The sequence below is a fragment of the Vigna angularis genome, chromosome 1 (genome assembly GCF_016808095.1).
Source record: "Vigna angularis cultivar LongXiaoDou No.4 chromosome 1, ASM1680809v1, whole genome shotgun sequence".
Lineage (NCBI taxonomy): Eukaryota > Viridiplantae > Streptophyta > Magnoliopsida > Fabales > Fabaceae > Vigna > Vigna angularis.
Genome location: NC_068970.1, coordinates 58,998,878 through 59,024,094, shown reverse-complemented (window position 1 = coordinate 59,024,094; position 25,217 = coordinate 58,998,878). Strand labels below are relative to the sequence as shown.

Genomic DNA, 25,217 nt, shown 5'->3' with positions numbered 1-25,217 from the left:
TAAATTTTGTTTGAATATAAAGAACGAATAATTATTTAATTTTTAAAAACTAAATTAAAACAAAATAAAAGTATAAAAGTTAAACTAAAACTAATGCAATGAGAGAGGTAATAATTGTCACGTTTTATAATATCAATACGTAATATTTTTTTATTTAGAAAAAGAAGAATTTAAAATTATATAAAAAATAAAAATAATACAAACAATATTTAAAAATTCAAAAAAATCTATTAATTAACTCGGGACACCTTCTTTATCTGTTAGAATGAAATTTTTAAAGTATTAGTAAGGAACTAATGAAATGATCTAATTCCTATAATTTTTTAATTAAATAAAAAATAAATAAGAAACTTTATAAGACTTTCAAGTTTACGAACCTCGAAAATCATTATATATATATATATATATATAGACTGTGTCACTGCTCTGCAAGGTGTCACGTCACTGCGACGAGGGTCCAAGAGTAAAGAAGAGGGTTGAGGAAGAGCTTGAGAGTAGAAGAAAAAGAAAAGAAATCATGGCAGAATCTGCAAAATCTCCACAAACTGAACTTCCTCACAGAGCTTTTGGGTGGGCTGCTACAGACACTTCTGGGACCCTTTCGCCCTTTCATTTTACCAGAAGGTTTTTTTTTTTTCATTTTTATTCTCATTTAGTTTAACATTTTTCTCCATTTCTCAGCGAGATCAATGCTGGTTGAGACCAATCTCCTCCTCATTTGACGTTATCATTGCAGGGAAAACGGCGTTGACGACGTCACCGTCCAGATTCTGTTTTGCGGGGTTTGCCATTCTGATCTTCACACTGTCAAAAACGACTGGGGTTTCACCACTTACCCTGTCGTTCCAGGGTACCCTTCCTTCAACTGCAATCGTTTTTCCTTTTTAATTAAATAATCCTTTTTCCTCAGTGTAATTTTTTATCCCCAGACATAGATTTGATTATCGTAATATAAACTATATAATATGTCATCTGTCATTATTGAGTTTGAATGTGGTGGGACACTTAAAATAAAAACAACGCTGTTCTCCATCCTTCAATCGAGCACAGTTGGGGCCTGAAATTTCGATCTCAATTGTCGGTTGACTTAATAATAGGAAAAACCAAACCTTTAGTAAAATAAGCGCCTAATCCAAAACGCGCGTTTTGTTTTACATCACCTCACATGGGCTGTATATTATATTTATCTCATTTTCCATCGGACGTGTGTTACATAATTTTGGTGTGATCAGTGTACATATTAACTTGACCATGTTGGAAACTATGCAAGCAACAATGGTTAGAAGTCCAATAAATTCTTTATATTATACTTGAATCTATAAATTCTCCCAATTATTGAGCTATCCTGCTTAAATCCTAACATAACATGAATGATTGCTAAAATTTAAGGGTGTGTTTGATTTCTATTTCTAATTACAAAAATTTTTCCGATTTCAAAATGGGATGAAGATTAAATAAGGTTTTTGAGCAGCTTGTGATGTTGAAAGAAGGTTGGATAAGATGGAGAGTGAAGAAGATGAAATATATCTTCTAATTGTTTATTTGCCTTTTCTGACTTTTGGAAATAATTTTAAAAACAAATGTTTTTTGAATGAGAAATTGCTTGCTGATCACTGTGAAATTGCTTTAGAAAACAGATTTTAAAATCAGACTGTGAGAAGAGAATCAAACTGACCCTAATGCAGTTTTTGGTTTTAATGATGTAATGTTCTTTTGTCATATATATCTAAGTAAATTAATTGTCTTTATTCCTTTCTAGGTTTCTCTTCGTGAGTTGTACGTAGTATTTAAGGCTTGCACGTGTTTGTGCAATTGCCAACCCTTGCAGATAGCAATACTTTCTTTTGAAGGTAAAATCAGAACGTCTGAGATCACCTTGCATTGACGTTTTAGTATTTTTTTTATTTTCAGGCATGAAATTGTTGGTGTTGTGACAAAAGTTGGAAATAATGTGAAATACTTTAAAGCGGGTGATAAAGTGGGAGTTGGTGTTATAGTGGAGTCTTGCAAGGAATGTGAATGTTGCCAACAGGATTTAGAGAATTACTGTCCCCGCCCTGTGTATACCTATAATTCTCCTTATTATGATGGGACACGAACCCAAGGTGGTTATTCTAACATTGTGGTTGTCAACCAGCGTTATGTGCTCCGATTTCCTGACAACTTACCCCTTGATGCTGGTGCTCCACTGCTGTGTGCGGGGATAACTGTGTATAGCCCTATGAAATATTATGGGATGACAGAGCCTGGCAAACATCTGGGAGTGGCAGGGCTAGGTGGGTTAGGCCATGTTGCAGTCAAAATTGGTAAGGCCTTTGGGCTGAAAGTTACTGTCATTAGTGGATCTCCAAACAAGGAAGCTGAGGCAGTTGACACACTCGGGGCTGATTCTTTCGTTCTTTCCTCAGACCCTGCAAAAATGAAGGTAACTGAGATACAGGACTGAAAAGCATTCAAAGGAATAATACAGTTCCTAAGTAATCTAGCAATGATAACGATATTCTTATGCTACTGTTGGGCGTCTCGGGTAGCGACTAATATATGCTTGATGCGTTGATATATTTTTCTCATTTGTAATGATAGTTTTTTAGTTATGTTTAAAAATTAGGTTATAATAATTGCCATATTCAAAAGTTATTTATCAAATAGTAGTTACTTGCAAGATCTAAAGCTAACTAACCTAGAGAGGTAAAAAAAGTGTGGAATTGAGTGATATGAGACCATCATTACCCTATTGATTGAAAATAAAGTATGTTTGAGTACAACAAATATTCTGAGCGACTTTGCAGCTGTTGTCAATATTAGCCTTGAAGTGACGAGAAAACCACACCTCCTCTGCTGATCAAGTTAATGGGTTACGCACTATCCAAGCACTTTAGAATATAATAACGAACCTTTTAATCTGCTTCTCCATGATAATAATCATTAGTAGAACAATGGATTGACTGGTCATGCAATTTCTCATGACGTATTTGTTAACTTGCCGGGATTCTATACAGGCTGCTATGGGAACCATGGACTATATCATAGACACAATTTCTGCTGTTCATTCGCTGAGTCCACTGCTTGGTCTGCTGAAGCTGAATGGGAAGCTAGTTACTGTAGGGTTGCCTAACAAGCCTCTTGAGGTGCCTATCTTCCAAATAGCCGCAGGTGAGCCATCAATCGTCTCCAAACTAGTATTATGTAGTTTTTGTATGTTATTAGGCACAAGTTATATACCTCACAGTAGCGTAGAGTCAAAGATACTTGGACTGTAAATCTTTCTCAAGAAGCTGAATGGAAGAGGGAGTTTTTTAATTCATTGTAGAGTCAACATTTTCCAAATTTTGAGCAGGGCCACCTTTCGCAGTAAACAATAGTACATGGATTTGACTAATGAAAGAAATGTTTTGTTATGTAACATATGGATGTAGGAAGGAAGCTTGTAGGGGGGAGCAACTTTGGAGGGATCAAGGAAACCCAGGAAATGCTTGATTTCTGCGGAAAGCACAACATAACTGCAAATATCGAGCTGATTAAGATGGACCAAATCAACACTGCCATGGAAAGGCTTGGAAAAGGTGATGTGAAATATCGCTTTGTGATTGATGTGGCCAACTCTTTCTCAAGTTTGTAGAAGAACATGCGCAAGCGTGTCACCTTACATGTCTGGCACCTTAGATTTGTCTCGGTATCTTAAGAATAATTAACATTGGCTTTGGTATCTTAAGAATAGTTAAGATTGGCCTTGTTCCAGAACATCCTCTCTTCAATAATATTACCTTTTTGGGTTTCCAATTTATATTATGTTCCTTTATTATCTTTATCAATAGCAGACTACAAGTTTCACTTTTGGAAAAAAAAATCAAAATTGGCCACTCGAGGTTTTATAATTTTATAATATTAGTCTCAGTTTCTTAACTAACATATATATATATATATATATATATATATATATATATATATATATATATATATATATATATATATATATATATATATATATAATTAGTAACAGTATATAAAGTCATTCGATATTGGTGTACATATTTTATCTTTACTTGTATTTCAAAAGAATAATAAGTACAAACTATATACCACTCTTTATGAATCTATCATTATTAGTTTTATTTTCTTAAAAAAGTATTGAGTTTGCTTAGATTAGACCATTGCAAATTTACTAGAATTTAATCTTTTAGATGGAATAAAATATTTCAATTGTCAGAAACTCTAAAAATATATTTAAATATGATTTCGTTGCAAATAATTTTAATATATCAATATAAATAACTTTTTTAGTTAATCTTTCTTGTCAAAGTCCATTAATATTTACGATGATAAGTTTATATGCCGTTTTCATGATCAATATTAGCTGAAAAATTCTCTCAATTGGGACCGAAAAATTTTCCGATCAACAATTAAGATTTTCACATTAGTTGATGAAACTCGTAGAATGAGAAATAATACTAGTTTACAAAAACAACATCAACAAATAATCATAACAATTTGAATAAAAATAATTCATTTCGACATAAATAAAAAATATAGTTGATATCAACCGAAAAATAATTATTCTAAATATATTTTAGTTATTTAATAACTCTTTCATTAGAATAAGTGTGATTATGATGTATTTGGTTGTTGAATTCTAGGTTAGATGTGTATGAATGGCCAGTGTGATATTAGATTGAAATTATTGATGTCATTTGGTGATATTAGAATTTTCTTCCATGCACATCTCTTCAAAATCATTACTCTTTTAATTTACCTATTTATCTTAAATCTAACACTTCTACTGTTACTTAACTTTTCACTCATTTTCTTTCCCCTTTCTTTCTTTCTTACAAAATGAAACATCCACCATTATATAAACTACACAGTAAAGCAAGGAGAATTTTTTTAATAAAAACTACGATAAACATCACAAAAATCGTAGAAGAACATGTTGTTTATTTATTCCAGTAACCATGGAATATAAGCTGACATAATTATACGTGTGAAATTGGAGGAAGAAGGTGAATTTATTCCATAGATACAGAAAAGGGTTGTAGTGAAGATTGATATATAGTTATTTAATAGATGATTGGATGAGAAGGAGACAAAGCTGGAGGTGGAGCAGCATCCTCACAGTAGGCAAGAATCTGAAGAGCTTCCTGGTAAGTGTAGCCCAATGAAGTGAGCATGGAGGGCCAGCAATTGTGGGTTATGGCAGTAATGGCACAGCAACAGTTGGGGCCAATATCAGCTTCACCACTGATGAAGAAATGCATGATCTCATTGGAACATGATTTTAGCTCAACGAGGTTGCTCCAGCACTTCACCATGTTGTTGTCCCTGGTTGCTGTTCCATGTGCATCAAAGCATGCAAGGACTATCAACAACACCATTCCATATTTCAGAGCCATCAGATATATCAAGTTTAGCCTTCTGTCACTTCCCTTCTTCTCGAACCATTTTCTTTATTTATAGAACCTATTGCTTTAATTAAGCCCTTCCAACGGTTAATTCGAGAAAACAAAGGGTCTTTCTACAATTGTAACTGCACTGCACACTGAATGCAGTGGAATATGTAGATAAACTATATCCCCCATAAATTCACTTTTATTAACGGTTACAAATTCCAAAAGTAATTAAATTACTATTAATTTAAGTTTTTTTATGATTATAATTCCTTTTATCTTCATCATAACGTAGTCTAAACGTCATTTTAATTTTTAGGTAATATGAAACTATTAAGCGTAAAAATAAAATTATTTCGAAAATTTTATTTAATTTTTTTTAAAAAAAACTTGTTTTAAAAGATTTTCAGAACATATATTCCGAAAGCCAGTTTTATGAGAAGCAAAATTGTTATTTTGAACATTTGATGGGGTGCGTGAAGAAATTGTAGGGGTACAGGAAGTGAAAGCCTACAAAAGACTGCTCTTATCTTTAAATATTGGGCCTAGTCCGTTTAAAAGCTGGCCCAGTCGCTCTAAACAGAAACGGGCTTTCAGATTGGGCATAGGTTCAGAGTAAAGTGAGACTAAAGTAACCCAGGGTGGTGGTGAAGAAGGGGGTTCAGTCCCGAGAAGCGAAGAAGAAGAGATGAGCGTGGAAGATCTTCCGCGGAAAGAGGTTAACGTGCTGAAAGGTCACGAGGGTGCCGTGTTGGCCGCGAGGTTCAACGGTGATGGCAATTATTGTCTGAGTTGCGGAAAAGACCGTACCATACGCCTCTGGAATCCTCACCGTGGAATCCATATCAAGACCTATAAATCCCACGGCCGTGAAGTTCGCGATGTCCACGTCACACCGTACCCTCTCTCTCTCTCTCTCAATTGCATTTCTTCAGTTATCATATCTGTATATTCAGAATGTCATTTGATTTCTTACTGAATTTGAAATGTGTGCATATTCAAAATTCAAACACCTTTCAATTTGTAGGGTTTCGTAATTTGAACTTTGAACTGTCATGAAATGTGACTGCATTCAACGCCAGTTCACAATACATTATTTACATGTTGTTACTGTAGGGACAATTCCAAGTTATGTTCCTGTGGTGGTGATCGACAAATATTTTATTGGGATGTTGCAACTGGACGTGTAATTAGGAAATTTCGTGGTCATGATGGTGAGGTAGGTATCATTCCGTTCCTTCTGTAATGACATGTTCATTTTTCCACAATTTATCTTTAGTTCGTTGTAATCTTTCTCCTATGCTATTGATTGCTTGAATGTCGTCTCTGTCTTTTACTCTAACACATAACACTAGGTTCTGATTGGATAAATTTCTTCATATGTACATTGGAGAGTAAAATAAACCTTTTGCATAAGTTAGAATTACTTAATTTATTTGTAGAAGCTTTGTTTTATTAGTTTCTCCACAAGTTTTTAACTTTATGAGTTACTTTCAGCTTACGGGAGTGAATTATTTTCATTTTTCCTTCTTTTTTTTCTTCTGCTAGTTTCGGTTCAAAAGTTTATCTACACATGGTCTAAATGTGGGCACCGGTTCAGACCTATGTCAACACCTTGAACAAAATAACCACCGTAATTAAAGTTTATTTTCTCGGAAAGCTCCATCCGTTTTTAATTTTCGTAGTGATAAAATTAATATGGAAATAAAAAATTATTATCACTGAGAGTTAAAATGGTTTGGAGTTATTGATGGTTGTTATTGTGATATATGTTGACTGAACCTTATTTTGTTATTCATATTTTATCTGCAGGTAAATGGCGTCAAATTCAATGAGTATTCATCTGTTGTAGTCTCAGCAGGCTATGATCAATCGTTGCGTGCTTGGGACTGCAGATCCCACAGCACCGAGCCGATTCAGGTGGATTCCGTGTGATTCTTTCGACTTACATGCATTGTGCTCTATTTCTTTCTACTGGCTTATTAATAGCACCATTGATATGCAGATTATTGACACATTTGCAGATAGTGTTATGTCTATTTGTTTAACGAAAACTGAAATTATTGGAGGAAGTGTTGATGGAACTGTTCGGACATTTGACATTCGAATTGGCAGGTTTCTTGCAGCATAACTTCCAGATCATTATTTATTCGTTTTTAAAATAAAATATATGAGATAAGCAATACACTGCCGTTGGACACGTTTGTTGCTGCCGTAAAATTTATTTGCACTATGAAATTCTACTGACGTTCTCTTTTCTTCTACCTACCAGAGAAATTTCCGATAACTTGGGGCAACCCGTCAACTGTGTATCAATGTCAAATGATGGTAACTGCATTCTAGCAGGTTGTTTAGACTCTACTTTGCGTCTTTTGGACAGGTATGTTTGTTACATTTTGGTAAGTCACTATTGGTCTCTATTCTTGCAAGCTTCATAGTACTTTTTTGTGACAGGTCCACTGGTGAATTGTTACAAGAATATAAAGGACACACTAATAAGGTTAGTCTGCAGATGCCTAAACCTGATTTTATCATTTCCTATTTTCTAATGTTCTGCATGGCATGTTTTAACGATAGGTTGATACCAGGTCCATATATCTGCATTTTCATTTTTTTGTTATTAGTTGGTTACTATAATTGTTCACTCTTAAGTGTATTTCTAATGTTTTTACTGTTCATTTCTTCGAAATTTTTATAATTTCTATTGACCTACACTCAGTCGTACAAATTGGATTGCTGCCTTACCAATACCGATGCTCATATAACTGGTGGGTCTGAGGATGGCTTCATTTATTTCTGGGATCTCGTAGATGCATCTGTTGTTTCAAGATTCAGGGCCCATACCTCAGTGGTAATTTCTTCTCACTAGTTTACTGTTTCTGGAAGAAAGCTGTAAAAGTATGATACTAAAAGAACATTCTAGACCCTTTCTTCATTCCCAATTTGAAAGGATTCATGATTATGGATGCTTCAAATTTTCAATTTCTCCTTTAGCCACAACTAAGGAAAACTGTTGGCTTGAGACCCTTTAAAAAATGTTGTCTAATAAATGGGTTTTCATGCAAACCATATATGACTTATCACGATAGTTCAGTATGATTTAAGTGATTCCTCACTTTTTTTTTTCAAAACATTATAGTAACTTTGTTCTAAACAAACTTTCTCTCTCTCGGAACTTCTGTAGCAGTTATTCTTAATAATACTTAGGTTTTCCGCTGATTATATTTACAGGAACTTTATTATTGCTTTGAATAATGCAACTTATGCTATATTTTATTATCATCGTCAGTTTCAAGTCTGATTGATGATAATGCCATCATTGCCTTATGCTGTGGGATGAGATTCATTTTGTTTCAAAAATATCTGCCTGTTACTACTGGGGCAGATAGCATTTTGGTTTCATAATATAATTGTCGTTTTAGTTATTGATGAGCAAAGCCTTGTCTATAATTTTTTTTTTTCATTTAACTACTTATTTAAGGATGTGAGAATGATATATGCATCTGTATTTCCTGTCAGGTAACCAGTGTTAGTTATCACCCAAAGGAAAACTGCATGGTAACTTCTTCAGTGGATGGCACCATTCGAGTATGGAAAACATAATAACTAAACGCAATCACGAAGCTTACCTCGTGATTAGCATAATGAAGACTGAAGACTGCATGTACAATTACAATTGAAGCCCAACAGAGACAACGTTTCAATTTATATATATTTCAGCAGATGTGTCTTACATGTGCTTTTGATGTTGAAGATGGTAAAAGCAAGGTGAGCTGTTGATTGCAGCTTCTCTGATACATGGTCATATCGCACAAAGTTTTTGACTTTTTTGTCTTGAAAGGGGACAGGGTATCGTATAATACACTTGTGTCCATAAAAGTAAAACAATTTGTATTATATCCGTTACGATGTGAAAATGAGTTTGTATTCTATCCGTTATGTCTTGGGATTTTAGTGGTATAGTCGGTTAACAAAAGAGGCTGAGATGCTGTTACGTGGCAACAAATCTATGTTTTGAATCAAGCCAGTCGGTGGCTTCTATTTTTCCAGTGATCTTACAAAGCTTATAAGGTGAAAGCGGATAGATGAGACTTGCACACAGTTATTCTTATTTGTGGGCTTTTCGTTTGAACTAGGGAAAAAGACACTCGCTCAAGTTATTGATGTAGACGTTTTGGACTGTTTATTTCATTTACAATCATTTAACATTTTTCATATTTGTTAAGTATAATTATAAAGGCTCTGTTAGTTAAACTCAATGATAAACCTTAGCTGTCTCTTCCGCTTGTCATGTTTCTTCCAGTCAAATAAACTTGTTCGTAATATCAATGTTTTTGACAAAATAAACGATACATGATTAGACATCCAGAATCCTTTTACTATACAATGGATCTAAGCACTAAAATCTTATCAATATTTTTTCTTCTCTCTTTTTAATAATTTATGTATAAATCAACCGGCATGGTGGGTATTAGTCAACACGTGTGCTTTGTGTTCGTATTTGAAAGCAAAGTAATTCGGCGACTTGTGCCCCATGTTTGGATTCAAGTCTTACTACAGAAAGGAAAAGAAAAAAGAAGCTGAAGTCCCTAATGCAATTTTTCTTAAAATACTGGACCTCTGGACTTAAAAATCTCTAATTGCTAGAGCTAAAACAGTTGCTCTTGCATCTGGGCGAACGTGATCCTAATTTTGTCCAGCCAAAAAAGATATAAACTTGTATTGTTCTTGTTTTGATTAATTTTTTTTAATCTGGCTGTCACACTTTCCCTGCAAGAAGGATTCTCTTATTCATGTGGCCTGCAATTATAACAATAATGATAATAGAGGCAGTTATGGTCATTATCATGGTCATGATTGCATCTTGTAAATAAATATTTACCAAATTTTATATTGAATATAATAAACATATTTCAGAATCGAGATGTCAAAGGAACACGGTTTAGACATCAATTTGTCTAGGTAAAGTTTATCTTTCTCACGAACGTAAATAGTTAAGAAAAAGGAGTTAGTCGCAATCGTCGTTTTGGTACATATTGGCAACTTTAACCGATTATGTTATGCTGCTGGTTTTATTCCGATGCCTGGAGCCACCGTACTGTTTTGATGCAGCTGGTGATAGAATTATGTAGTGCGTATAATTTCCGTATCTCGTTAAGATATTTTTCTGATGGGTATTCGATGCTTTGGTATCAAATGTAATATACTACTTAATTTTTTAGTACAAATTGAAATAACAACCAACAACCAAACTCTGTTGTACGAGTATCTACGCATAATTTTCTCAGGAAAACATGGAATAGTTGAAATTGGAGTGGTGAAATGAATAGTTATATGGTGAAAAATGGCAATGACGTATGCGAAATGCTGAAAGGCATTGGAGGGTTGATTTGGATGCATGTTATATTGGTGGTGGTCAACAGAGATAAAATAGAGTTTGATGGACATGTAATACCAATCGATCTAATGTAGTATATATTGAATTGAGTATTGAGATACTCTAAAAAGTAGGTGGTGTGTCCAATTTTACATTTCAATGAACCAGGTAGACTTGTATATGGAGTTGTCCAATTATAATAATGAAGACCCTTTACTTGTTGTGGTGTAGAACCTTTGTATTTTTATTTAAAGCAACTCAACAAAAATAAAAATAAAAAATCCACAAACAAAGCAAAAGATATTTTAATAAAACAAAAGAGAGAGAGAGAATAATAAGAAGAAAGTGGCACCGACACTTTTGTTTTGATAGGTAGTCAGCGTCCAACCAATTATCTATATATATATATATATATATATATATATATATATATATATATATATATATATATATATATATATATATATATATATATATATATATATATATAGCTGAAATCCAATCCCTGGTCCATTCCATAATAACAATTAATCAATTTCCTTCATAAATAAATATAAAGAAAAATACCCAGTTTTTGTGCCTTAACTCTTATTTCAGTAGTGGCTACCTCTAGCAGGGGCTGCAGTTATAGGAAAGAAAGCATCGTACCATGGCATTGATGCCAAAGTTCGTACAAAAAATTAAAAAAAAAAAAAAAACATTTATGTAGAATGCTAAGTTACTACGGTGGAGTGATTGATGAGATTGAAAATGTAAAATATGTTGGCCCCGACATAGTGCCCCAGTTTTTGTGTAAAGCGGTATAGATTTGGTGCGGTAGTGTCTAATGAACAGTGTTCAGGGCATCGTGTGGTTCACACTTCACTTTCCACCCAACACAACACAACATCGCCAGCTGTAATCTCTTGTTCTTCACGGGCCCACATTAAATTATGATATTGGAACTTGCTAGGTTGTCTTGGCCCCACCTCCCTCACATGCTTTTTAACGTGCCTTCTTATTATGTTACAAAAAACTACACCATTCACTAACCCTAATCCAAACCTAATTCTAATCACCTTTTTCTTATTTTTTCCATTCCCCACACATTAAGCTTATGTCAAATATGGACGAATGTTCATAATCGTGTTGTAGAAATATGGAATTCTTTCGTAACTTTTTCCTACTTCCTTTAAAGATCGACCTGTTTTAATATTATTCTCAAGCCATCACAAATGATTAAAAGTTTCATAAAAGTTTGATTGAAGTGAAAAAATATATCATCATGTATCATGTATCATGCTTGAATCACAAATGAAATTCAAATTCAATTATTATTAACTAATGCCTCTTCGTCTTCTTTTTATTAACTCTTTCTTTTATTCAAAAAAGGAGCCCCTTCGAATTTTGACATTTTCTTCTCCGTTTTATGACCTTTATGCCCTCTCGCGTTTTCCCAAATTAACGTTTCATTAATTAAAATTTTGAAACAAAAAACGAATGACAAATTCATTAAGAGTGGGATGGAGCAAGTTTTATGAAACAAAATCTCTGTTGTTTCTGCTGCCGTGCCTTTGTTTAAAGAGTTATATGTCCTTGATTAAAAGTAAGTTATTATACGTGTCACTTTCACTTTAAAGTAATTCATTATAAAAATTATTGACTTTTAATATTGGGAGATCTTCAAAATTATATATACTGTCACTTTATTTCAATTATTTGTGTGGTTGTTTTTTTTTTCTTTTGAAATGTACATTATACATAGAGAGACTTTGGTTTTTAAGAAATGTTTCGGATGAAGTAAAATGTTAGTTAAATTGGATCTTGTGTTTAATTTCTAAATAAAAATGTATGTTGTGTGCATCATGCCTTAAATTCAATCTTCAGAATTGTCGTAGTAAGTAAATGTCACGGGTAATAATGTTTGTATAACAAAAATTAAGTTATTAATATCACATTTATGTTGACTTTTATAATTCCACTTAAATGTTATTATAACAAAATCACATTAGAAGTATATTGGTATTTATTCTAAGCTTTTTATATCGAGGTGGTTCACTACAATTATTTATAATAATTTAATTTACAAATCTTTTTACGTTTGGGATATAATTAATTAATAAAATTGAGAAATTCATCGATATATATCTACAAAAAGACCATAATAACACATAAAGTGTCAAGTTGTTCATTTGTATGGATGATGTTATGCAAGTTGATACATGAATATGGAATTACAAGATTTAACGTGTTCATTTGGTGTGATTTGAGGGTGCACAAAAACGAAGATTTGAGGGATGGGTGAGATTTGAAATCTTGTCACTTTGCTCAAATTTGCAGTGACTTATGATGAAATGTCCAAATAACCCTCGTATTTACTTCAAAAAATTGAAGTTCTAAAGCGTGGAGTTGCGGGTGGAATCAATTTTGGGGACAATATATTTGATTCAAACAAAACGAAACATATTGCAAGTGTATTTGATTTCACTACTTGCATATTCGATTCCAGTAAAGTTTCTGCATACAGTGGTTTATTCAATTCCAAAAAACATATTCAGTTCCTGGAATATGTTATTTGATTCTATGTTCACCTAAAAATTATAATTTCAGCTAAGATCAACTAACCAAAATAGTTAATAAATAATGATAATAATAATAATAATATTCCTTTTTCATGTTAAAAATTAATTTTTAATTATCATTTTATATTACTTATACTATTAAGGGTATTTTGATAATCTTCAATTTCTACTAACTAAACAATGTTTTTTATATGTCACATCGGTCAAATTATATACTAATTTTCACAAAATTTACTTCCAAATTCACCCTTACTCACCTCTAAATCCCTTAAAAAAAATAACAATCAATTCACTCTCAAATCCCCTCAAATTCATTCACTCTCTCTGCCAAATCCATCTCTCAAAAGGAACACAACCTTTAGGAGGAAGACTTATTGTGTAATATATTGAGTTGCATAAACATCAAGAAAACTCCTTTCTCAATGTTTAAGTGACCAAATTATGTGTTTCCATGATCCAATGTTAAGATTAAAATGATCTAAAGTGGATTACCACTTAATAAAATGTTTTGATGGTAAAAAATACAAAATAAGTATTTTGAATTGGTTTCTAAGTTAATATCAAACCTTTTAACATGTGCTTTGCTTAGTAAAACTCCAATTTTGTGTGTATATCACACATAGACATTTACTTGCATGGATTTTTTAAAGTTGGCTTAGTAAAACTCCAATTGTGTGTGTATCACACATACACATTTACTTGCATGGATTTTTTTAAGTTGAAGTCAATAAGAGATTAAAGAAATTATAGAGAAATGAATAAGATATGATATTATTAGGATTAATTGTTGGGTTAATGAGGGAGGACGTTTACGAAGGAGATACAACGTCAATGAGACCTGAGTCCAACAATGTAAGGGATTGACACCACTCTCTACCCAAAATCTTAAGGCAATGTGTTAATGGATCTTCAACCTTATATGGTGCTCTACTTTCTCATTTTTATCTAATATAGGACTTAGACTTATGTTAACTCATTTTCAAGTGTACCAAATCGTATCAAGTAATATCAAATGGTAAGACCAAGTATCGTTTCCCAAGAGACTTATGTTAATTAACAGTTGTGTAATACCTTAATTAAGACTTAAAAGTTATTTTGTTGGTGTTTAAATGCAAATGCAACAAAAGTAAATATGAATATAAATTTATCAATTGAGGCTTGACACAAGAATGAATGGATGAAGTTGATAATATGAGATGATGATGTTGTTGGGGTTAGATTTCACCTACTTCACTTTCATGCATATTAGAATTCATCTTCTTCATTGGAATGTTAATGTCACTTACGAAATTACTTAGAACCTGATCCCTCGGCGTAAAAAGCCTAGTCTTAATTATTAGACTTCAATTCCTTGAGTCCCTAATAATTAATTCCGCATTAAGAAAACAAGCTTAAGACAACCAAACGTCCTATCTCTATCCCTATACAATATTCTCTTTGGGTGAAGTCCTCTAGATCATGATTCATAAGATATTTCCCAATACTCAAATAAATCAAACATCAAGTCATGAATGGCCAAAACATAACAAGCATTAAGAATAAGAGAAATTCACTAACATTCAATGAAAGAAGCATAAAATGTTTAAATCATATTCAAAGACATGAAAGTTTAGAGGTTACATCATCCCCAACAACAAATGAGTTTAGTTCTTCATTGTCATGGAGAATTGGCTTACAATGGAAGAATGAAAAAATGGAAACCTTAGAAAGTGAGAAGGAAAGCTCCCGCATGCCCAATCTCCCTTCAAAGGGTCGAAAATAGTGTTTCCTTGCTTCAGTCGTCCAAAGATGTGTACCCTAGTGTGTATAAGCCTTTAAATAGATCAAGATTGCATCATGGGCCAACGTGTTGGCGCTCAGCGCCCCAACTAAGGGCAACCAGGCTTGACTGCAAAGAGACTAGCCCTCAGTGCTCTGGCTAAGGGCAACCAGGCGTCCTGTGTGACAACCAACTGACGCTCAGCGCCCCTAAAGAGGGAGCTCAGGCATGCTTACGAGGTGAGTGGCGCTCAGCGCCCCTAATGGGGGAAATCAAGCGCCCTACGGGCCTTCTTCAACCTTCTTTCTCGGTGCTTTTGTTGTCCCTTCTGGGTTCCAAGTCCTTGATACTTTTGCTCATCTTCAATCATACCAATAACCTACAAAATTGAGGGAATTAGTGATCAAAAATCATAAAGTATAACCTCTCTTCACTTATTTACCAAATTCAACTAAAACAAGAGCTTAAGCAAGCTTCAAAGTCAAAAAGGACTATTTTGTATCAAAATGGCATCACAAATAACGACAAATTCAACCGTTATCAACTTACACTTGGACTTCTAACAATGTTCCGCTTCAAGGATGAGTTCCTTTCACATTGGTACACTCCCTTCATGTTGAAGCATTCAAGTATCCTTTTTCGTATGCTATTCGTTTTGTCTCTCATGCTACTTGTTAAGTTTATGGAGGAGGAGGTTTAGTGAATATATACAATATCAATGAGATATGAGTCCAACCACATAAGACATTAACTTTAATCTTTACACAAAATCTTAAAGTAACGAGTTAATGGATCTTCAACCTTATATGGTGCTCTACTTTCTCATTTTTATCCAATATGAGACTTAAACTCACAATTTGAATTCAAATGTTACTAATGGTATTTGAGGTATTATTTGTTTAAGAACTATGAGTTTTGTCATGATTCTATCTTTAAAATATGATTGAAATGATTGAGAGAAAAAACACTACCACAAAATATGTTTTTTAAAGTTTGTTATTTTGAGCTTTCTAAGTATGTTTTAGAACATGCTTAGATTCAGCAAACTTAAATTAAGTATATTGTTAACTAACAAACTTAAATTGTAAGTCTTCTAAATAAAGAAAATCTCATATATGGCTTATTATTTTCTCCTCATGCGCATGTATTCACTTTCTTCCCCAAAATAAACGAGATTCTTCTTCTTCATTCCACGAGATTGGACCACTAAGCCATGCCTTATTCCTCTTTGATTCATTGTCGTCGTTAACTTTTCATAATCAAACTGCCACCATCATTGGAGTTTCTAGAAGCATGTGTGGCACCTCCTCTTCGCTTGAGGCTTATTCTTCACAATCATCGTACCTCCTTTGCAAACCTTATCGTCCATCAACATTGTTGTGCTACATGCTTGGAACCTCAGTGTTAGTCCCAAACAGAATTGTGATAGTTCTTTGTGAGATCTGACGGTTTGAAATTGTGTTTCTTCTTCTCTTCTCATATTGTTATTAATTATTGACAAGTGTACCAAATCACATAAATCATAAAGTGCAAATTCCAGATATTGTTTTTCCAAAAGACTGACATTTGTTCAGAAAAACTATGATTATTTATTGACTAAGGCTAAAAACTTTGAAATAATGAAAAATATTGATTTTTAATCAAATAATTCTAAATTCTAGAAATCAATTAAATTCATGAAATTAACTATATGGTAGAGACTTCACTGAAATTAGATTTCATACATCAATTCAATGTAAAAACACCAAATAATATACCTTTAATTTAAGGCTTAAATGTTTACTTGGTCCTTATATTTAGTGGCAATTTTCAGTTTAGTACCTGGTTTTAAAAGTGTAGACATTGGGTCCCTATATTATAAAAATTGTTTAACTTCAGTCCTATCCGTTTAATGGTGTTAAAATTGATAACGTTGAAGTGACTGTGGATTTGAGCTGTGAAAGAAATGTTGACGTGGCATGTAGTTGACCTAAATTCAGTTGACGTGGCAAGCAGAGTTTATGTTACGTGTATATTGAAAGTTTAGGGTTTTTAATTGGGAAATAAATCCCCATTCTCTTGTACTCATCCTCTATAGTAGTGCGACTCTGTCAGTTCTTCACCTCCTCCACCTGCTCCTCTTCCCATCGTCGCCTCAGCTCCACCTTCGACACCTTCGACACGGGTATCAACACCCGGTTTGCCTTCTTGTCCACCTTTTTCATCGCCTTCTCTAGCTCCTTCTCTCCCCAACGACCTCCATTGTTGGCTTCGCCTTCACCAAATCTTGACTCCATCACAAATCCAAGCCACGGACAGTCTCTTCCATCAGGTTTGTCATCAATCCACCGATTGATTTCGACTTTGCACCTCATTCTTCCCTTAGATCTTATTTCCTTCATCTCTGTCCGATTAGAATCTCATTTACATTCCACATCATCGATTGAAATCATATTCTAGCCACTTCCACCATTTAAATCTTCATGTACTCCATTTAAAAGGTTTTCCTCCGATCAATCTCTCCTTCCCACCGTTTAATCGGTCCATCTTATGGTCTCTACTTCATTTAGGGTTTTGCACCGATTAAAACATCCCAAATCCTCAACCCTAGAAATTACACCAAATAAATCTTCAATCTAGGGTTCACCGTCTGTTTTCTCTGTCTTTCGCTGTGCTTCTCATGGTTCCTCATCGATCTGCCTTGACCTGGACCTACCAGGGGAACTGTGCAATCAGAAAACGCGGGAAAGGTCCAACAACATGTGGGGAATTGGAAGGAGGAGGAGGCACTAAGGGGCCGTTAAACTGGCCCGGTGACGTAGATAATGAAAATGGTGTGGATGCCAAGGGAGGAGCAGGAGGAGTGGGTATGAAAAAAGGAGGCTCTGACTAAACTATGGTAACAATTGACGAAAAAGATGCCATACCCTATACTGCATCAAGGAAATTATAACAGAATTAAAAAAAATTAATAATTAAATTGGTTAAGGTAAATAAATAAAAGTATTTAAATTTTTCCACGGTTGATATGTATTTTTCCACATCAATTAACATTTAACACCGTTACTACCAACTTAACGGACAAGACTTCAGTTATACAATTTTGAAAACTTAGGGACTTAATGTATGCACTTTTAAAACTGGGTACTAAAATGAAAAAACCCACTTAACATAAGAACCGAGTAAGCATTTAAGCCTTAATTTAACTCTAACATTCACACCTCAAGTTAGCAAGCCCCAATTCATTAGTGAAAAGTCTAAAGATTACTAATAAAAACCCCAATTCCTTAGGTGTTTATACCAAAGATTTCCATTAAGTTTGGATTTTTTGAATGACTAATCTTTAAGCTCTATGTCTAGATGCAAAATCAATTAGTTTTTCTATCATAACCAGGATTCTAAATTATTTTCCAATAATTTAAATATCACAAATATGCAATCAATAATCATGTAGTTAAAAATGAGAATGAAACACAAGAATAGGAAAAATAAGTATATTAATGATAGAAATCACAACGAGTAAAGATATATTACATCCAATTCTAATGAATAAGAAAATTAGTTACTCATAAACATTATGAAAAATAAAAAATTGATAGATGGTCAAAATAATGACGATGACAACCTCCATAGTGTGTTTCTTATGTCCCTCCCTTAAGGATAACTCCATATTTCTCAAAATAATTTTTTCAAAATTTGTAATATACTCACTCTATTTAATGTTTTTCTAAATCTGGTTCGAATTATATTTGACATGAAATTTATACTTAAATGAATTTTACTTGAATATCTTATATTCATATCTTTTGATTTTATGAAATTTCATATATTTGATATATTCGTCGTTCTTCTAAAGTTTTCACTTATATAAAAAGTATTCTACTAATAAAATTTAAATATTTATCTTTTTCAAAATTATCAAATAAAATCTAAATTATCTAACCATAATATAATAAAAATATCAATAAAAGATAAAATATTTTTTTTTCTAAAAATATTTAATAAGTAATTGAAAAATACAATAATAAAAATACCAATAAAATGTAAAAGTAATCATAATAAAAAAACATGATAATATAATTATTACAAATCCACAGTTAAGGACAACACTAATATTCATGTTGTTGGTATTTCTTCATTAGGTCACCGTTTAAGAAGGAAATGTAACTCGCATCTGCTTATGCATACAAAGTAGTTGATAATGTGTTGTACAAATCTATTATTTGTATGGAATATCATGAATGTGAAAATTTAAAAAAAGGGTAAAAAAAACATCTAATCTATTATAAAACTAACATACTTAAAAATATCAATTTAAATTTTTAAAAGTTTAACATAGGTTAAAATATAATTATTTAAGTTTTTAGTCTTCAAACATATTTCACAAATAACTATTTAAGTATTATAATCAAGAACAGACTTAAAAATATTGTTTAAGTATGTTTTCAGAATAAAAAACTTAAATAATTATTTTTTATTTTAAAAAATATCAATATCTATTTTTTAAGTTTGTTTTCTTGTATACATATTTAAATTTTAAGAGACTTAAAATGTTTTTTTATTAGTAAGATAAATTTAAATTGTTGTTACCTTCAACAAATTAAATATATACCAAAACAAATCATATTTTTAAAAATATTAATCTATACAATAAACATCTCACTTTAATGAGATATGGTAGCACATTTCTATTTCAAATCTCCAATAGAGGAAGACAAAATAACTTACCTACCTTTATCATTATGATAAACCTATTCTCATGCATTCTTTATCAAAATGTTTTATCATATTTACACTCTTAAAAACATACATAAAAAAATATTTTTGAAAAATTAAAATAGATGTGAAATAAATAAAATAAATAAAAATTATATATATAATTTTATTCTTTATCTATTAAAAAGTATAGCTTAGAAGAATAGTATCACAATGCACTTATCAACCTATGTTAGATTAAACTAATCTATGTAAATTTTATAGAAAAAAAAAGTGATTCACTCTAACTATACTGTGATAAGCTAAGATAAACAAGTGGGTTGGCTTTTTTTTAATGCTTATAATACCTTAATGAAACTTGTTAAAAAGAGCAACAGCTTATTCTAGTAATCGAAACATGTAATGAAGTTACATTAATCATTAATTTATCAAAGACATGAATATACAGTAACTAATGTCACGTGTTCTCCTGTTTTAAGGGTTAATTTATGATTGTTTTATACTCTGTTTGGTGCTTTGTTATAGCATTTACTATGATTATTTTATAAGTAGTCAACTTTAAATTAACAGTCTAAACAATATATATTGTAACAAACACTTACTTTAATTGATTTTTTTTAAAACAAAATAAAATGTTTAGAACAATGTAATTATTTAAATGAATAATACATACAATGTAGATTTAAGAAAAAGAGTAAATTTAGAAATTGGAAACATGTTTTTTAGTTTGAGAAATTGTTATAGTATAAATTTAAGTGTTTTTTAAACATAAAATTCTCACTGAATTATCTTACATGTTTTTTTTATGTCACATGACTTTATTATTGGTATTTCTTCTAAACAAGGCATTTCATTTTATATTCGTTGAAAGAAATCATTGCATAATCACCAAAAATAATTTATTTATCATTCCATTTATATATAAACATATTTGTGCATTATGAAAGGTAAAAAATAGATAATATCAAACTCATTTATGTAATTATATGGATAATTAATGATTTATTCATTATTTTTTCAAAATCAATAAATTGTATTAACAATCTAAATGAAATCAAAATAAACCCAATCATTTTTTCCACAATTGTATATTTCTTAATTAAAAATGTTAATCTTGTTATGCAAAAAGTATTCAAGCCAAAGCTAAAAATAACAATTTAATTTAATACAATTTTTATACTAAATCTACATAAAATTGCAATTAATTTTTATGTTGAGGAACTATAAAGACCCTAACATATACATAATCACATTAAATTATATAAAAACGCTTTTAGTTAATATTATAAGTATGTCTATGTCACCACTCTAGCTCATTTAACATTGTAATGAAACAATATATCACATCACTTTTATGTAAAAACCTAATAGAATTTTATTTATAATGAGTGATTCATATGTACTATTAAAAGATTTAAAGAATGAAAAACTGCTAATAATTTAAAGTAATAAACCTTCTATATATATATATATATATTTATTTAGAATATCACAATAACATCAGTTTTTTATACTTTCATAATATTTTAAGTATAGTTTTAAAACTTACATCTAAAATAATTTTAACTACCTGAGAACAGAAATTGTTTTACCTTAAAATAATAAATATTAAAAAAAATGCCTCTGTAATTTTTTATCAAATCATTATTTATTTATAAATTTAATAATAATAGTGTGATAGGTGAAAGGAAAATTAAATAGATGTAGGTTTCGTGCAGAGTGTGACGCTAACTTTAAAGTGGGTACGACTATAGGACTTGACTTTACTATTAACAAAACCTTGATTTATTAATTAATAAATATTGTTAATTAGTTGGAAAAAAAAATAAACATAAAAATATCATGTTTTCAATTGATAATTAATGTTTAATAAAATAAAAGCAGATAATACTGATTCATGGCACTATTATGAGAGTCATCATACCAAAATCACCATCACAGTTGTTTTTTCGTGACGTGGACTACCTTTTATGAATCACGAAAACGACATTTTTTAATTTATTTTTTATCTTTTATTCATCATTCTATTAAAATATCACCACCGACAGGGGAAGCTGCCCATGTGGCATAGAAGTAGTAACAAATATTCTAATAAAAAGAGTAAAAAAATAAAATAAATAAATAAATAAAATAAGAGGAAACCACCCTGACGTTATGCCAATTATTAATTTAATTTGTTGTGTTTTCTTAATTAATTAAAATAAAGAAAGTAATTAAGTTGCTCCACCAAAAAAGACATGTTTTACATTACATTCACATTGGATCACTGTTTTACTCAATTACCTTATTCCATAACACAATTAATTACATTACTGGTTTAGGATAATATGGGTTTTCATAATTAAGGTAATCAGATTACCCTATTAGGATAATATAATTATAGACTTAAGTAATATTTATTATATTGAGTAACTATTTTAAAACATTACTATTTTTTAGTTTTCAAAATTTTTTATACTCACAGTTTGCCACCCAACATGCAAATCAACATACACACTATTATTATAACATATTAAATTAAATTAAATATACAACTGTATCAACTAAATCATGTAATAAATATATGATGATGCCAAATATTTGTTCGACTTGATCCCGTCTAGTTAAAAATAAGTGTAATCTTTAGAAGAAAATAATTATAATTTTATATCGTGTTTTAATTTGATTTTCTTAACTTGTATTTTTTCTAAGAAAAAAAAAGCTTAAAATGATCTGATATTATTAATTATTATTATTAATTAGTTAATTGAATTTGATAGTATCTATCTAAAAAAGCGATGTTAAATTCTTACTATTTAACTGCCTAAGAAATTTTACACTATAAAATATATATTAAGATACGATTTTAATTAGAATAATATTATAAAACAGAACAATGATAGAAAGAAGAAGAAAAAAACACAATGACCAAGACTTCCAGAGATTGGAAAGCAATAATAAATGGTTTATTTTTTTTGGTGAAGAAGAACAGCTGGAAATTATGTGTGATTTGAAGTCATATAAGAAAAGTTGAAAAGAGAATATTGTGAAGGACAATTATGAATGGGTTGGCTAACCCACGTTACTGGTTAAGAATTTAACACAAATTATAACTAAAAAGTTAACAATTAAGCTTAGCCAATGGACCCAAAGTCAATCAAATACATACATCTAACCCAACAACTCCAACCCTTCTACTACAGGATATACACTCAAATTATTATATATAATATTATTATTATTATTATTATATGTTAAAAAAAATCTAAATACCAACAATTTATAGTCTAATTATTAATTGCCTTGTGGAATACTCATTTTGGTTATCAAATTTTCTTTCTTTCGTTTCTTCTTTTTTTTTTTCAATGAAATTCACCAAGTTATTAGTCTTGTTTGAACTAGTCTTTTTGATACGTAAAATGAACTGGTACATTATCATAATTATTTTTATTTGATAATAAATCATTACTGACATTGATGATAACATTTACTTGTGATTTATCGAATTTCTTATATTGTATATTCAATCAATAACGATAAGTATTGAAAGGTAAATTGAAAGACATAAATAGAACATTTGCTAATTAGAAATGAAAATTTTAAACAAATGTTATGAAGTAAAGTAAGAACTTTTAATTTGGTTTTTGGAGAAAATAATGTAAAGAATAAATGCATTTTTAACCTTATATTTGAGATCCCAAAGCAAGTGTTCACTTGCTTCATGAGTCAGCTTTGACAATAAATGTGGAATTATTTTTTAAGAAAAAAAAGCAATAAAATGAAAGCACATTGTATATGTTTTTGTTAAATAACTTTGCAATTTAAAATGTGCTGCAGTTGGTATTTGATTTCAGTAAAACGAAAATGTCAACTACAGAGTGTTACATTTCTGGTTTGTGTTAATCGCACTTAAAGGCTTATTGTTTCTGTGTCAAGTTGCAGTAATTTAATTAATTAACTAAATAATTTTTTTCTTTTGACAGCAATTAGGTTAATTTTCTTCTCACTGCACATGCATGTTGAATGGAATAAAAAAGTTGACATGTTCTTCTTGTCCAAATGGTATGTTAGGGGTCAATAAACTATTGCCATGCTTCATTTTATATTAATCTCTGCCATTCTACGATTTGATGTAATTAATATATTTTATACTTTATAGTTTCTATGATCTCAAACATCACACTATATAGTAAATGTAAGTTTACCAAACTGATAAATAATAATAAGTATACGAAGCACGATCCATAGCTTGTGCAAGAAAAATGAAATAGTTACATTCGTATAGAATTAGCCAATAATTAAAGTTAAAATGATTCCTATGGTTCAGGAGTTCAGATTATTAAATATTTTAAACATGATTTTTGTTGAAGGTGTTGGGATGAAAAAAAATCTACATTTTTTTTCTGGTGCATAGTTGATGAATTGATTATTTTTTATTGGTAGTGGGGAAAACATAATACTTATAATATTATTATTAATTAGAAGGTTGGGATTCTTGTAGATTTAGTTCAATGTAACATGCAAAAATTACAATATTATAAACATCATTAAAGTAAATAATAAATTAATAAGAGAAACAATATTAATTTGCAAAGGTATAAATTAATAAGTAGGAAAAGGTTGAAAGCATGAATGAAAAACTGAAAATGTGGAACTGAAGATCAGAAGTGAAAGGACTGAGCTCAGAGAAGGTCCTTTACATTCACAACACAGACAAAACACTATGTTCTGCGACAAAGGTATATCAGAAACACATAAGGGAGAAATCTTGTTTTAATTTTTGAATTTTTGTTAACTTATAAGATACGTTCCAGAATTAAATTTAAGGACAGAATATAAAGATAAACAATGTAAAATGAAGTTTATTAATTTTTGAAGTAAATAATTGCAGTAACAACATGGTTTGACTCTTCGTACCAGAAACATACACAAACCCAATTTCATCATGTGTAGAGAGAGAGTGTTTTGTTTTGTTGTGTTGTGTGGAGTGTATAGTTGTAAAGAAGAACCGCGTGAGATAATCCTACTTGCCAGTTCCTTGCCAACCCTTTTCTCTCTCTTTCTATTCCAATCTAACAAATGCCAGTCAATTCTGATCTCACCCCAATTACAAAATTAAATAATATTATTAATATCAAGATTCATTTTTTAAAAAAATTAAGAGACTGGCTTTTCCAATTTTACCACAATTCTAAACCAAACACACCTTCGCCGACGATTTTTCTTTTTTAATGCAAATTACGCTTTAATGTAATAAATTTGTTGGCTTTAGCATTATTCACCAAACTCCGGTGGGTCACAGCCATCGCCACCACCACCCCGAATTTGGCCCCACCTACCACCTCACTCTTTACTAACTCCAACTCCTAACTCATTCATTTTCATTTTTTTTCTTCCTTTATTTATTATTTGTTTTTTATTATAATTTCGGTGTGTGTGTGTGTGTTTTTTTCCTCTTTTTAATA

General features: G+C 31.0%; 2 protein-coding genes across 2 annotated transcripts; both read left to right on the top strand.

The window, feature by feature from the left end:
• Positions 1 to 417: 417 nt before the first annotated feature.
• LOC108323867 (probable mannitol dehydrogenase 1) lies at positions 418 to 3,784 on the top strand. The gene is made up of 5 exons (XM_017556668.2): positions 418 to 624; positions 737 to 850; positions 1,912 to 2,425; positions 3,000 to 3,153; positions 3,417 to 3,784. The coding sequence occupies exons 1-5, from the start codon at positions 518 to 520 to the stop codon at positions 3,617 to 3,619; spliced, it is 1,092 nt and encodes a 363-aa protein (XP_017412157.1). The 5' UTR covers positions 418 to 517; the 3' UTR covers positions 3,620 to 3,784.
• A 2,222-nt stretch (positions 3,785 to 6,006) lies between these two features.
• Positions 6,007 to 9,313, top strand: LOC108331896 (uncharacterized). The gene is made up of 8 exons (XM_017566901.2): positions 6,007 to 6,278; positions 6,498 to 6,600; positions 7,194 to 7,301; positions 7,387 to 7,496; positions 7,654 to 7,761; positions 7,836 to 7,881; positions 8,101 to 8,232; positions 8,901 to 9,313. Exons 1-8 carry the CDS (start codon positions 6,070 to 6,072, stop codon positions 8,982 to 8,984), a joined length of 900 nt encoding a protein of 299 aa, XP_017422390.1. The 5' UTR covers positions 6,007 to 6,069; the 3' UTR covers positions 8,985 to 9,313.
• Positions 9,314 to 25,217: the final 15,904 nt, after the last annotated feature.